At 35.9% G+C, this 14,953-nt stretch overlaps 2 protein-coding genes across 3 annotated transcripts in view; one reads left to right on the top strand and one right to left on the bottom strand.

Annotated features, from left to right (window-relative positions):
* Positions 1–157: 157 nt before the first annotated feature.
* Positions 158–6,206, bottom strand: LOC105438669. The gene is made up of 7 exons (XM_030991816.1): positions 6,031–6,206; positions 4,397–4,437; positions 3,591–4,141; positions 2,847–2,945; positions 1,766–1,914; positions 1,130–1,175; positions 158–589 (listed from the first exon to the last, which is right to left on the bottom strand). Exons 1-7 carry the CDS (start codon positions 6,201–6,203, stop codon positions 395–397), a joined length of 1,254 nt encoding a protein of 417 aa, XP_030847676.1. The 5' UTR covers positions 6,204–6,206; the 3' UTR covers positions 158–394.
* A 304-nt stretch (positions 6,207–6,510) lies between these two features.
* The window catches only part of LOC763923 (exonuclease V), a 29,633-nt gene continuing 21,190 nt past the window's right edge, over positions 6,511–14,953 (top strand). The window contains exons 1-4 of one of the 2 annotated variants that reach the window (XM_030991814.1): positions 6,512–7,372; positions 7,918–8,108; positions 8,589–8,711; positions 9,309–10,576. In XM_030991814.1, coding sequence (XP_030847674.1) covers positions 6,655–7,372; positions 7,918–8,108; positions 8,589–8,711; positions 9,309–9,785 — 1,509 coding nt within the window. In that variant the 5' untranslated portion in view covers positions 6,512–6,654 and the 3' untranslated portion in view covers positions 9,786–10,576. Of the gene's footprint in view, positions 7,373–7,917; positions 8,109–8,588; positions 8,712–9,308; positions 10,577–14,953 lie in introns of those variants that run through there. The other variant, XM_030991815.1, reaches the window with a different exon arrangement.

The following is a 14,953-nucleotide window of genomic DNA, read 5'->3' as shown; positions in this document are numbered from 1 at the left end:
CAACATAATTGCTTTCTTTATCTTCCTCTCTCTTTCCCATTGCTTCCTTTCTCATTGATTCCTTTCTGTATAAAACAAGTTCATACTTAATAATATAATTATTTAAGAATTTCTCGAAACCATGAAAATATGCACAGAAAGAACCAGCTAAAACTTGTCAGAATAGTTAAAAATAACATTTTATTTATGGACATTACCTCTATTCCAATCCAATTCCAAATCATTAATCATCCTATACACACAAATAAAACATTACAGGATGATAGTAAATTCGAAACAGTAAAGAAACTAATGGTTTGAAGTTAAAAGGATGTTTGAGGTACTGAATAACATTGATATACTGAATATTTGAAGTCCATTACATGTAGTTCATAATCAACTGCCTGACTGCTGCTCAACTAGTGCTTGATGTTGTGATTATCTCAACGCTGCTCATGTGTTCGTAACTGGGCTCGCCTTTGTCTTTCCATAGAGTTGAGGGCGCTGTTTGTAAGAGATCAACGGGAAAGACCTGGAAGGCAATGTCATTGAAGATGTCTGTGTACTGGAAGCTGTTCTTTACTGAAACCTCATGGTGGTATGGAATAATCTAAGAGAGAAACAGGTAGAGAACTGACATTAATTGTGAGGATTTTTGTAAATGGAAATTTTAAAAGAAGAGATAAAGAAACGTGATGTGGGTTGGCCTGAAAGTTCTTTTTCACACATATCACCACCTGAAACGTTAATGTTAAAATATGTTTTCTTTTACCCCAATCCCTCCCCCCCCCCCAAAAAAAAAAAAAAATATGCAATCATAAAAACATCTTCTTGATACACATACACTCTAGAGTCTGAATTGAATAGACAGCTAAAAGTGATACTGATTCATATATATTCCATTTTACTGATTGAGTAAGAGAAGAAATCTTTAAGACGTTGCTAACAAGCACCTACATTTTCACTTTCTTAACTTTGCACTTTTGCTGCTACACAAAAAAAAAAGTATCTGTAAATGCAATACCGAGTACACAACACAAGTCACTTTTAAATAATAAAACCATTAGCTTGCACACAGTGCACATCCAATTTCTTGAAAATCTGTGATTATTAATTTCATGATTTTAAGGCTAAGCACAAAATGTTTTACCTTCTGGATGTAGGGAACCTCCTCTTTCAACTGCCTAGCTGTAAACCTGGGTATAGTATTAAAACAGTTAAAAAATGATGAATCAAATATATATGTACAGTGTACATGTACATGGAAAAGTACCGGTATACATATCCAGCATGGTTTAGCATTGTGTCAAAAAGAAGATACATGTACATGTACGTTCAAAAGCAAAGTTGTCACCATAATAGTAGAGAAAGAAACTAAATTTACACTGCACACACAAATTGCATAACAAAGAAAGAGAATATTGGGGTAAAACAGGCAAACACATCACAGTCATGGGGGGGGGGGGGGGGGGGGGTTATGGGTCATTGTTTTCATTAATAAAACAAAATTCCATGTGAAATTACAGTACAGGGAATACAAGTAACAGTTCTAAAAGTCAATTGTATTTTGTGGCAACAGCACAGATAAGGTCTTAGAGCTGAAAAGATTGAAATCTATATAGCTGTACAAATCTGGTCCTCACCCCCCCCCCCATGGTACATACAGTAGATCAAAAAGCAAATTCATAATATTGTGTATTTTTCGTGTTCATACAATGAATTTCAATCAAATGGAAGAAATAAAAGAACCCCCCCCCCCTAAAACAAAAAAGAAGAAAATACATACCTCTCTGAGAAGTTATTGAAACTGTTGCCGAGGATGATAAGATTTGATAACCTTTGACCCCAGTTGGCCCACAGGAGGTTGTTGTAGAGAGGCTTCCCACAGTGAGGCATGAAGAACAGAGTTGGTTCTGTCACCTGACGTTTCCCTTCCTAATGGTGAATATGACGGAAAAGAAAGTATGAAATAAACAACAAAACAGAAAGCTGAAGTACTTGCCCTGTAGTGTGTCTGCGATGTCTACTCTTAATCTTAAATATCTTGATATCCAAATGAGCGATCAGCTTAAAACTTGTTAGAGCCCTACTTTAGCAGTTCAACATTTTGATCACAGCAGTCATGAATTCAGTATATGACATTTCAAACTGCAAGCAAAATAGGCCGCTTTTGTGCTTCAATACAAATTATTTCATTCACCTCCTAAGAATAATAACTGTATTTCGATGGTCAGAATGCAAACTGCATAAATCATGTGTTGTTAGGGCAAACCATAATGTTTGTCCTACCCAGCAACAAATACTGAATGCAATTCGCATTGTGACTTTTGAGATACAATTATTTGTAACAGGTGAAATAATTTATATTGATAGACTTCGCAAGACACATGCATTCAATTTGGTTACATTATGATAATAGCCTATATTACAAAATACATTTCATCCATCTGTATACTGTCTGTCATTAATGCTATGGTCACATTACCCAAAAGTAGCCTGCTCGGCGGCCGAGCGGCAAGTTTTTAACCAATTCTGCCTAAATTCCAGCAGCTACCGAGCAGACTACTGATCGGTCGGTCGCTGCTCTGATTTGTGACCATAGCTTTACTCATATCATTTGACACAGAGTAAATGCCCTTCTTCATCCAAACACACGTTATTGAAACAACAAAAAATTATAAACTTCTACTTGAACAGTTTGTGCTGTACATGGTTCATGCACTGTGAATGAAAGTGAGAAAAGAGCTAACAGTTAATGCCATTGTTGCTCTCAATATGTGAACAGAAATGGGAGAAGAAAATCTAGAGAGAAGAGGATGAAAAAGGGTGAATTGGGAAAATTAAAGAAGACAAAAATATTTATTTACCTCATTTTTGTCGATGAGTGAATATCCCAGTTTCTCAAGGACTTGCTTTTCAACATCAGAGAAGTTAGGGTCATATAAATAACACCTCTTTGGAGATACCTTTAAATACATGAAGAGTAAATATTTACTGAAATTTGAATTTAATATCAAGTGTCACATAATGTAGAGTACCGGTACATGTGATTATACATGACTCTATTTTAGATATAAAATTAAAGATTTGCCCACCATGCAAACCTAAGTGAATGCACCATATAAGTCTGACCCTCGATTAGCTCTACTCTACTATTTTTGTATTTTGAACTCCATTTACTGTGAAAGACATCTGCAAACCCTAAACCCTGACCATACACCTAACTCTAGTTCCCAACGATTGGGATGTTATCATCTATATTTACTCGCCCTCTACAGAACTTTGCTTTCAAAAGGATAATAATGCTACCTGGGGAGTGTTTCACAAGACTAAGATCGACTTTAAGTTGGACTTCACTATAGCAGACCATTCATGCCATTGGTTGCTCTCACCATTGGTCTCTCAATTATGATCTTTAGATAATGTTTTTTTTAATCAAACTATGGAAAATGTAAAATCTGTAGATTTGTGACCATGATTTGTACATCCCTTGAGAAACCTATGCCAGGAATGGTTAGAGGAACTAGTGGCATGAACGGCCTGCCATAGTTAAATCCAACTTAAAGTCGATCTAACTCTTTGTGAAACACTCCCCTGGTTTGTAGTCATACCAATGAATTCAGTAGAATCAGCAACGCAAGCTGAAATCTGGCCGTCACACATGATGAGAAATTACCGAGACCATAGCACACAATCTGCTTCACTCTCCTGTCCTTCATAATCCTGGATTCAGTCAAAATCTCTCCTAAATCGTTCTCTAAAAATCCCAGCTTTTCAACTCCTGTCGAATTCAAACTCTCTCCTTGTTCGTGAGCAGTATCCTCTAACCGTTTGTCTGACTGTGTAATTTTAGTTTTGGCCATCGTCGAATCTGTCACATGATACGGAGATGAATTTTGTGTTCTTGCAGATGCTTGCCTCCTCCTCCCCTCTTCATCTTCAGTTCTTGCAAAGATCTTATCATCTTTTTCTTTGGGGTCCGTCTGTTTTAATGATACCTTTGTATTGCTTTCCTGAGTGGAATGCACATTGTTTTGTGAACTTTGACCTCTTCCCTCTGTGTTGGTGTCTTTGACGAGGCCTTCAGGAATGCAGTGTTCAGATGAGATGTCATTCTGGGGTAATCTGTTTGAGATTCGATGTTGTGCAAATTGCCATGTTTCTGAAAAAGATTAATTTTAAAAAATGTTCAGAATTTGAAAGTATAATAGATCTAAGCATAGTTGAAGAAATTCTTAGAAAAGTTTTCTTGAAACTGGAAAATTATTCTGTATTTCGTTTTGTTTGTTTTTATAAACACAGAATCATTAAGATTCTGTGTTTATAAAAACAAACAAAACGAAATTCTACATCACATACGTTGGAAAATAGAATTCAGGACAATCTGGAAGATGAAACTTTAGAGAAAACAACTCACCTTTGAATTCACTGAAAAATCTGCTGATCTGAAGGTCATTCCTAAAGAATACAATTGAAAAAAGAATTGATAATACAAATCATGTACTTGTACCAGAGTAGCGTACGCAGGATTTTTTTTAAGGGGGGGGGGGGGGTTTAAATTTTTAAAATCGGTCCGAAAATTTCACAACGACTCAGCCAGCCGCTGAATAAGCAAGGGGAGGGGGTAAGAGGACAATTTTTTTTTTTTATTTGGTCTCCAAAAAATCGCAACAATTTGTTTTAATAACAAAAAAAAAAAATTACAAAGGGGGGGGGGGGGGGGTTGTTCAACCCCCCCCCCACATACGCGCCTGACATGTACACAATGACACATAAAAGAATGGAAAAACATTGACAAAGCTAGCCAAGTTCGAGCCATCTGTCATCAACAACAGTATAGTATTAATGACTGCTTTGAGAGAAATAGTTGTTTTTATACGCTCAAGGGAAGGTTAGAATTGTGCTATTACCCGAGGCGTGCCGAGGGCAATAGCCCAATTGTAACCTTCTTGAGAGCGTATAAAAACAACTATTTCTCGAATATTAAAGCAGTCATTAATACTTTTATATGCCAAAAAAAATAGACTAAAAAATAAAAAATAAAAAATATTTTTTTTTTGTCGAAGATGGGATTCGATCTCTTGCGTACAAAAGGTGATGTAACTAAAATCAGCGCCTTAAACCGCTCGGCCATCGCGCTCTGTCACCATATCTAGCAGTTTTCTCTAATATATACATTAAAATGGATTGAAAACGGCTTCGCATGGTGGATGCTTCACCGCTGCTCCATTAAACAGGCCCTTCTTTTACTTTTACTTTTGCAACACATATCGGCATGAACTTAGATCAAGATCTATCGGCAGATGTTTTTTGTTTTTGTTTTGGAAGTTTATTTTCGTCTTCATGTCAACAATGCAAGATAAAATTGTTGGTAAAATCGATCGAGATTCAATTGTATTGAAATTACCGACCAATTCTTCGCACACGTACGGTATCCTTGATCGCTCAGACCATTTTTTTAACATGTAAACCTATGGGGTAACCATGGACTCATGGAGACTGAACTAAATTCCCGGTAACCATGGTTACTGGGATTTTAGAACTGTTTTAACCATGGTTACTGGGAATTTTACAGAAATAATTAAAGTTTATGAATGCAATTTCGACCAATCAGATGGCTGGATTTCTTAAGTGAGGTATATAACAAGTAATAAATTATGAATCCCATTAAACCACCGCATTGTCAATACAACTGTCACTGAAGTAAACTTCTTATTCGAATAACATGGAATCATGTAATTTACACTTTAATGGGGAAATTATAATTAGAATCTAGACCTATACAGTTGTATTTAGACTAGGGGTCTATTTGTAGTTAATAATAGATCTAGATCTAATAATAATTAATATCCCTTCATATCACTCATAGTTAAAGGTTGAAACGATTATCAGCAGTTTCATTGCTAAAATGCTAATTAAACAACAATGTCAATGGGTCAAACAAAACTACATTGTATTGAGCTCAAATTGTCATAAATGTAAGTGAAGAATTAGACTGTTTTAGACAGCATGAACGGTGATGTCTAGAGAAAAAGAATATTCCGAACTTACACACACTGTTTGATTTTAACGATCAGTGACGGTGCATCAATATCACTCGTCATGGGGAGAACAGAAAGATTACAGTGATCTCCTTTATTAGCACTGGAAGAGGGTCCTCTTCTCTTCCTTCCTTTCTTTCTGGAAACAACACAAAATCCTTCTTCATCAACCTTCTCCTCCATGGCTCATCCGCTCTCTGCATGTATTGTTCAACTTGGATTCATGACAAAACTTGCTCCTAAATAGTTTTATTTGCAAGGAAATTAAATTATCACTCAACATTAATTTGTATATTTAAGCTATCATAAGACAAAATTCAACAAACAATAAATGTTTGATAATAACATAAATATAAATCATAATTTTTAAATAATTGTATTGCTTTCTGTGGTCTAAAAATAAAATTAATTATTAAAAAAACATGTTTAAGACTGAAAGCTTACTATGATTAGCGCGGGCTATTGCGCAATCTTTGACTGGTTAATAACAAGTTGGTGCAGGATCGACGACCGTTCGATAATAAATTGCACTTTAACGACACAGACCAGTTGGAGTATTGTTTATACTGACGGAATAAGAACTTAAACTGTAGCTTTGCTAATTATGAGGGAGATTTGTATGATTTAATTCGTCATGGCCGAGAAAACTGCGAAACAAGCACCCGTTGCTATTCGACTGACAAGCAGCCGTGCAACTGCTTCGCGATGTACGGAGAATCAGAAGAAGGAACGCGAGAGCTCCGGCGGGGATGGTGAAATGTGTTTCGGTGACGAATGGCTGGACGATTGGGAAGATGAGGCAATTTTACATCAAGCCATGGATGACCTTGATCAAAGTTTGAAAAGCAATTCAACATCAGTCAGTGACAACACTAAGTCTTTCTCACAAAACGATGATAAAACTGAAAAGAATTTAGGGGAAGTATCGAGAACGATCTGCAGTTGTGAAAAATCCTCTGTCACTGACCCTGCTGACTCAATCTTGGCAGAGGAGCAAAATGAGAAGGGTGTTGAGGTTTCAGCCGGTAAAGAAAGTGCAAAAGAAGATGACTGCAAGGAAAACGTTTGCCACAACTGCCAAAGGACAATTGCAAAAAGAACTGAAAGTGACATTGCTACAAATGCTTCGCCGACAAAGAAAGCCAAGATGGATCTTGAGGAAGAGACAAAGAAATTTACGATGGATCCGTTGAGGGAGTTCAGAGGAAAGTACCTCTGGGTGTCTGACCTGACAGCTCAAGCATGGTGTGAGAGGCAGCTTCTCTATGATTTTACAGGAATTGAGGGCAAACCAGTTGAGATCTTGGAAACAGAAGCCATGAAAGTTGGTACAGATATGCATCTAAAGAGAGGTAAGATATATATTGCAATGTATACTGGGGCCCGTTCCTCAAAACCATCAAAAGTCTAACTTCTTGACTATTCCATTGAAACGCGTGTTATAGAATTATGTTTTTATATCGACTTTTCCCAGGTTTTATGATAGCAGAAACATGTAGAATTAAATGAAAAGTGTCATACATACTACATTGACGATAGAGCAGTAGAGACATTCATCAGGATCTAAGAGTGTATTCAGATTTGAATTATTTTTTCCTCTTTAACCTTATAATTTACAAATTTTCATTTTCTTGTTGTCATCATGATTGTTATCTCAATTATTTGTTTTCAGAGCTGAGTTCTTCAGAGTAGGCCTATAACAATTAACATTTTTTGTAGGGGAGGGGGAGTGATGCATCATTCATGATAAAGTAATTTTTTTATTTTAATTAAAAAAGTACTTTTTAAACAAAAAGATGGCTGTCACAATTCATACAATGTACATGTAGAGCTTGTTAAAGTTCACAAAACTTAGATAATTCTTCACTTTGTAATATTACTTTTCTCTATCATTCAGAATTGGAGGTGCATACCATTAAACAGATTGCAGTGAAAACCAAGGAGGATAAATGGGCCATCAAATTTCTCAACATTCTTAGTGCTGTCAATCAACTTCTCCAAGGAGGAGGAGGAGGGGGCGGAGCCTCAAGATGTGTTGTCAGGGAGATGCCTATATTTGGGAAGCCCTTTGAGAGTGGAGCATTTGTGGTAAGAAAATCAAAAAATTTCCTAGCTCCACTTTGAAACATAAAGGCGGATGCTTTACTTACACATAACATTAGATTGAGAGGATTTCATTTTTAAAGTAACTCTTCTAAATGAAAGGGCTACCTAAGCTTGTACATGGCAAAGCTCAAGTGCTTCAACTTTAGGAAATGAATCAGTTCTGCAAAGTGCAAACGTAGAATCAGAAAAATTACCATGCCTGAGACATGAGGTTGGACACTTACAAAGGGTTAATATATTTTCGCTTACTTATTATGATACAAGAAAAGCTATTTTGATACTTGAACAAGTTTTTTTGTTATTGTTGATCACATGAGAATCAGTAAATATCAATGTGACTAGAAATATTGTTATCCTTGCATCATTTTGACAAATTGCAAAGTTGGTTAGAAGATAATATCTGATTGTTGAATTGGCTGATCTCTATGAAACTTTGAAACATTAAATTTGTTATTTCTCAAGGTTGGTGTTATAGACGAGATCAGATACAACAGTCGTGGTCAGCTAGAGGTGGTAGAATTCAAGACCAGGGCCAAGTCTAGGACTGTTCCTTCAGCAGCTCAAAGAAAGACCCACAAACTACAGGTAAAATGGTCACTATTTATGCCTAACATGTACTGTACCTGTAACTTTCCTAATTGAGAGGGACAATGTTATTTCAAGCCCAATCCTGGCACTTACTCATATCTGTCTACCGGTATAGATAAACAGGAAATCCTAGTAAAATTGAGAAGGAAAGTATGGTTTCAGCAGACCAGTTGACGTATTCAGTGGCGGATCCAGGGGGGGGGGGGGGGGTGTTCCAATTTTTTAATTTCCGAGAACCAAAAAAAAAAAAAATGTGCTCACTACCCCCCCCCCCCCCACTGAGCGCATTTTCGGCCGGCGCGATTTTCAAATTTGAAAAAAAAATGAAAAAAAATTGGGTCCCCACACCTAAGAAATCCTGGATCTGCGCCTGGAGCTTATATATTTAACACAGAGTTAATCCCCTTTTAGCTTTCAAGATGTAAGCTAACATGTAAATTTAATATCTTATTCTTTGAATTCATTGAAATAAATTTCAATGTCGCTTACTCTCTGTAAATATGCTGTACCGGTGATCATGTACCATTTCAGATTAATAAAAGAAGGTGCACTTTCTCAATTTTTCCATTTTTTGATTCTCATTGACCCTGTTAGGTAATGCTGTACAAGCAGCTGTTTGATGAAGCAGTGTGTGGCCTTCTGAAGAAGGAAACCATCTTAGAGACGATCGGCCTCGACCCTGACGCATCCGTCAATGACGAAATCACCGCTCACGCCCTCTTGATGGACCTGGTCCTTCCGAAGTTCGGAGACTACCTCAACGCCATGCTGGAACGCTTCCAGTTCCTGTCCAAGATCGACTCCCTCGCCGTTGAGTACTCCTCGCAGGATGACAAGGAGCCTTTCGCGGTCCACGAACACGAATTCGACCCCGTCTGGCTCAAAGATACGCTGGATCACTACAATGCATTCTGGGTAGGCGAGAGGGAGGTGGAAGGCGTGGACGTGGAGGAGGTATGGAAGTGCAATTTCTGCAACTACAAAGAGGCGTGCGACTGGAGACAGAAAATGCACGAAAAGTGCCTCAGTAGGAAGTCTGCCAACAAGGTTCAGATCAAGATGACCAAGTGAAGTGCAGATGAAATGAACACCAAGGTATCAAGTGCCTAGCAGAAAGGCCTTAAAAATATGAACATTTAGTCAAATTTTAATTATTTTCATTTCGGAATGTAAGGGTAAAGAAAAAATCCAGAGAAGTTACATTTATTGCCATTAAAGATTTATTAAGGTCGGCGCACACTACCAATCTGACTACAATCCAATTTGGAAGATTCTGCAATAGCATTTGATACAAGCATTCAAGCATGTCAAATCTTTAATGACTAAGGATCTGAGTAGTCATATGAATAAGAATATCTAAATTCAAAGGGATTTCATGCTTCCTTTGTAAGAGGGAAAGCTAAATTGGCTCAGAATCGGTGACGTAGGACCGGTGGTGCGATAGTCTACGATTTGAAACCAATTTGGCTTTTATTCTGACTTGAAGAGTTTGATACACTAACATTCTGGCTGTTAGTATTATTATCATTATCTAGAAGCTGAATCAGGAACATGTTTGTTTAGATTTCCTATCTAATACGATTGTTATTTCTTCAAAAATCGGATCGCAGGATGATATCGTAGGTGATATCCTGACTGAAATGTGTTGTGTGGAAATAGTCTTAAAAGGCCATCTGTTGGCTGTGCATTTGTTCATGCCCTTCTACCAGCCTAACAACATAGGCTTGGCAGTTTTATCCTATTGTATTGAAATTTTGTTGATTTAATGTAAGATACTGGTGGACTTTGTTGGCAGATTTCCTTGTTAATTCTATTTTATTCTTCTTATCTGTAATATTACCCTTCTACATGTATGTATGTCTTTCAAAGGCATAGTGTTGGATAATATATTAAAGTAAATTTAGATTTAATTTAAATATTAATTAATTAACGTGCTCTAGCCAAAGAGAAATTCCTTTGAAAACATATGTAGATTTAGAAATAAACAAGCAAAGTGTGCATGCTATGAATGTGTAGAACAGTGCTGGTCCAAAGCACATTTAATTTAAAAATAGCTTGGAATTCCATGCAATAGAAAAGGCTGTATTTTAAAACAAAGGGAGTCGAGATTTCACGCTGGAAATTGGTGTAAGCTTCAGCAATGTAGAATATACTACCGCTATACCTTTTTATAATGGTAAAAAATGTAAGTGTTTCAAGTTCCAAGACTGAAATTTGTGGAGAGAGAAGGGTGGAATGCGAATCCAATGAGCTTAATTCACAGTAAACCTTTGCTGATTCAAAATCATAATTCTCTTCAATTGAGAAATCATAATGTTCATCTACAAGATGCACTGTTGTAGCTAATGTAAATGTTAGCCAATTTTTCAATTACTATAGTATAGATAGAACATATTCTGAAAGCTGTAAACTGGTATGTCCTTTGTTTAGTGCCTTGTGCTATATAATATACGAGTTACAATTGAAAAAGTGTTTTGAAGATTGTAAATTGCAGTAATTTATATTTATGCAGAACAATAATATATAGCTTATGAGTGGAAATAAATTAACAAGTGTTTGTCTGTAAAATAGTGTAAATATTGAACAACTTTATAAAGATTTTTTTTTTTCCTTTTGTAACATGACCAACTGTAATGTGCATAAAACCTGCCTAGAAATTTAGTATTAAGAAATTCAGTACTAAGCTGTAATTTTTTCGGTTTTTATGATGTAGCATATGAAGTAAAAGGGTGTCAGAAAATATTGCAATTTTTATCTGTGGAATAATAAATAGATTTTTTGTGCAGAAAAAATCATAAACATATCCGATGGTTCTTTCTAGTTAATTTTTGAGTTGATGAAATCTGTCAGAGTACCAGGTACAAAATGAGCAGATACAAAAATATTGTGTTAACTTTTGTGGGTTTGCATGTATGTGTTTACTAAAATACACATAAAAACAGACAATATGAAGTCATCACGAATCATTTTGATAGTCACCACAGACACTCATTTTGTTATAATAAATTACAATTCAACAAGTATACCGTAGTGGTAGTGGTGGTTATTTTACCAGACTGCTAAGAAAGCCTAAATGCTTGTTAGTAAGCAGCCAGAGGACCGGCGGCTTAAGGTCCTCTCCGTGAGACCTGGTAATGAGGATTAATGCCTTACCAAAGGGCACTAGCGCATCGCCTTGGTTTCGAACCCGGATCACCGGATAACAAGACCACTGCTCTACCGACTGAGCCATTGCGCTTCCTCAACCACATTGACTGCACTTGTGACAGACCCATATAAATCGTTAATATATCACAGGAAGCACTTTTCAATTCATAACTTTCTTGTTCCTGTCTGATTTTTATACTATCAGTGCATGTATATTGTTTTTCCAGATGAAATTTCTTTCATGAAAATTGTCAGGTATTTCTTTTTACAAGCACAGAACAGACAACCACGATAAACTACAATTGATACACATCGATGTCATCACATATTTAGTTTTATCAATTTTATTTTAAGCATAATTGCACAAGATAGGTACTTCCATAGAGTTATATTCATCATTATACAGTTCTAATATGACTAATAAAGTACATAAGAAATTGGAAAAAAGGAAAACCTGTACAGACGTAATATACATTTTGATGTCACATATAGTTCTTCCGATAGTCTCAAGTTCTTGAGAGGAATATAGAATTGTCTCAAAGTAAAAGAGAATACACCAGAAACAAAAAAAATACATGTATTACTACAAAAAAACAAACTGAAAGATAGAAGAGCGTTACGTTAAAGTAAACAGCCTTCTCACTATCAATGGACAAAAACATTGTTTCTGGCATAACTAAAATAATATTATATTCTATGTTAATTTAGTTTTCTGATACAGAAGTCAGAATTTGTTTTGATTACAATTTTGACAGTACTTTACTTTCCTTTAAAAGGAAAGGATAAAAGAAAAAGAAAAAAAGAAAATCCCATCTTCACGTGACATTGTTTTATCACATTAATGCTATACAATACAAGATAAACATATACAATAGACTATGGCTGGTGGTGCATTAGAAATCAGGAATGACTAGTACATGCTTTATTCAAAGTGCCCTAAGAAAAAAAAGAAAAGAAACTCATTAACCCATTGCCTATAGGACCTAAATTGTAACTTTATGAAACCTAGGATGAGAATTCAGCATCTAACAGGGCAAGACGTAAAGTTCAATACCCTGCAGGAATAAAACAACTAAAGCAAAACATAAAACTAAAGTAATGGGTATGATTACAGGAGGAGAAGACAAAACAAACAAAACTGGAGAAAAAATAAAGACAAATGCCATTTGTTAAACGTAGTGGCACAGCCACAAAGAAATTTAAGTTGACTCTACACTAATGACAACAGAAGGTACAGGACTTGAGTTTTACACTGTGCAATATGAAAACTTTGGTTCCAAGTCGGTACGATTTATACATTGACATTCCTGAAAGGCCATGTGGCGCATTACTTTTGGTTTATACTGTATAGGCAAAATTGATGTAAGAGGCGTTATTAAGTGAGATACACAAATCTATTAATCCATATGAGCATATCGTGAGCCACATGACAAAGAATTTATGACATTGGAGCCCCTCTAAAGTGTTTGGAGCCCCAAATTCACAAACAAATTTAGGCAAAAGTTTAAATCACTGACTACAGCACTTTTCATCTCTACAATGCCCCAAAAGTAACATCATTAGACATTTATAGTAGACATCATATATTATGTATAGTAGGTCAAATATAACTAAAGGACAAATATGACCATAATTTGAACCATACTCAATTTAGGCCACTCAAAATGTAGCCAAATACTTTCTCTGATTGGCCTTTCGGGCAATTAAAACTCTGAATAGTTCTGAGACACAAGCATAAATACACGATTTGAAATCATGAATAGAATAACAAGAATAAATTCATAAATAAAAGCTTAAGTATGCAATGAAATAAAGGGTTAAGTGCCTTCATCATTGTCATCAGGCAATTTCAGATCTACCAAAATGATGGGATATACTTTCTATAATGGTGCTGCTCCTTATATATGCGCCACAATATAAGCCCTGGCACTTCATTTGGGGGTAGTATGAGTCTATATTATCCTGACTATCACTTGAGAAATATTTGGGAAAGATAAGTCTTGTATCCCCATAGCCAGTCTAGGACTGGGAAAAGAGGGATATTTCAAACATAAAGAACTTCTAAGTGATTTTCAGTTTACCTATTTCAAATGGCATATAATGGCACAGTTTTTATCAACCCATTTGATTTCTTTACTTCTCACACATTATCCTTGAGGTATAATTCAACCTTCTAATGTGGAGATGGTGCAATGTTGATGCACTATAAGTCACATGCAACAATTGAAGACAGGTTCAAGACATTATTAAACTCTTTGTAGAATGACAGAAGTTAATACCCTTTTGGATCTCAGCAGATTATATAGTGCTTTCAACGGTGCTGCCTATTAGTCTCATTCCCTGTAAATTCATTTTTTTAAATTAATTTGTGATGGTCTTAGCTTTTCAACTACTAGTATCACAGATAATCAGGGATTTATACTGATTCTGCATACCAGTAGCTGCCCCTTTGGCATCAAAAATTGTTTCCGCAGAATTTGTCAGGGCACTCTGGCCGTGACTAAATTAACTAGTCCATTACTGGAATACCACATCAGAATTCATTGAATGCAAGATTAATTTGTCACAGCACTGACATTCTGAAATTTGGAGAAATTTCTTGCTATGAAAGAGAGCTGTCATACACAATAGTTTTTGATTTTAGAGTACATTCCTTGATCATAGCTAGCACCTTTGGATTTATTCATCACTGAATACACTTTAATTGTTATGCAATACTCGATCATCCCAATAAGACTCTCTTTGAGAACATTAAAAATGCAGCATTATTCTCTGACAACTGCTTTCTTCATAACTACCACAAATTTGATCAGATTGTATACTTTTCCCCGTTTTCCTTTGAATTAAAGAGAAGGTTGAGTTCTGGGAAGAGGTGAAAAATAATTTGTGAGCGTGATCATTCTTACTATGCAAGTGTGGAAGAACATCAGATAAGACATGTTTCCTGAAAAGCATGGCTCTTCAAATGCCTTCATATTCTAAATATGTCATGTAACATGTGTTTGTGTAGTCCCATAAACATCTTTCTGTGGACAGTGTTTGTAACTTTAACAAGACTTGGCCAAATTTCTTATCATTTTGATGATTCCAGA

The sequence above is a fragment of the Strongylocentrotus purpuratus genome, unplaced genomic scaffold, assembly GCF_000002235.5.
Source record: "Strongylocentrotus purpuratus isolate Spur 01 unplaced genomic scaffold, Spur_5.0 spur5_scaffold_2, whole genome shotgun sequence".
In the NCBI taxonomy this organism is placed as follows: Eukaryota; Metazoa; Echinodermata; class Echinoidea; order Camarodonta; family Strongylocentrotidae; genus Strongylocentrotus; species Strongylocentrotus purpuratus.
This window is presented reverse-complemented; position numbering and strand designations above follow the sequence as displayed.

What these genes read in the sequence shown, in the direction of transcription:
- LOC105438669 (XM_030991816.1), bottom strand. Translation starts at nt 6,203, where the DNA reads ATGGAGGAGAAGGTTGATGAAGAAGGATTTTGTGTTGTTTCCAGAAAG. An exon ending in ATTTTTCAGTGAATTCAAAG is followed by an intron (nt 4,142 to 4,396) that starts GTGAGTTGTTTT and finishes AATCTTTTTCAG; the next exon opens with AAACATGGCAATTTGCACAA. An exon ending in TGATTCTACTGAATTCATTG is followed by an intron (nt 2,946 to 3,590) that starts GTATGACTACAA and finishes ATGTATTTAAAG; the next exon opens with GTATCTCCAAAGAGGTGTTA.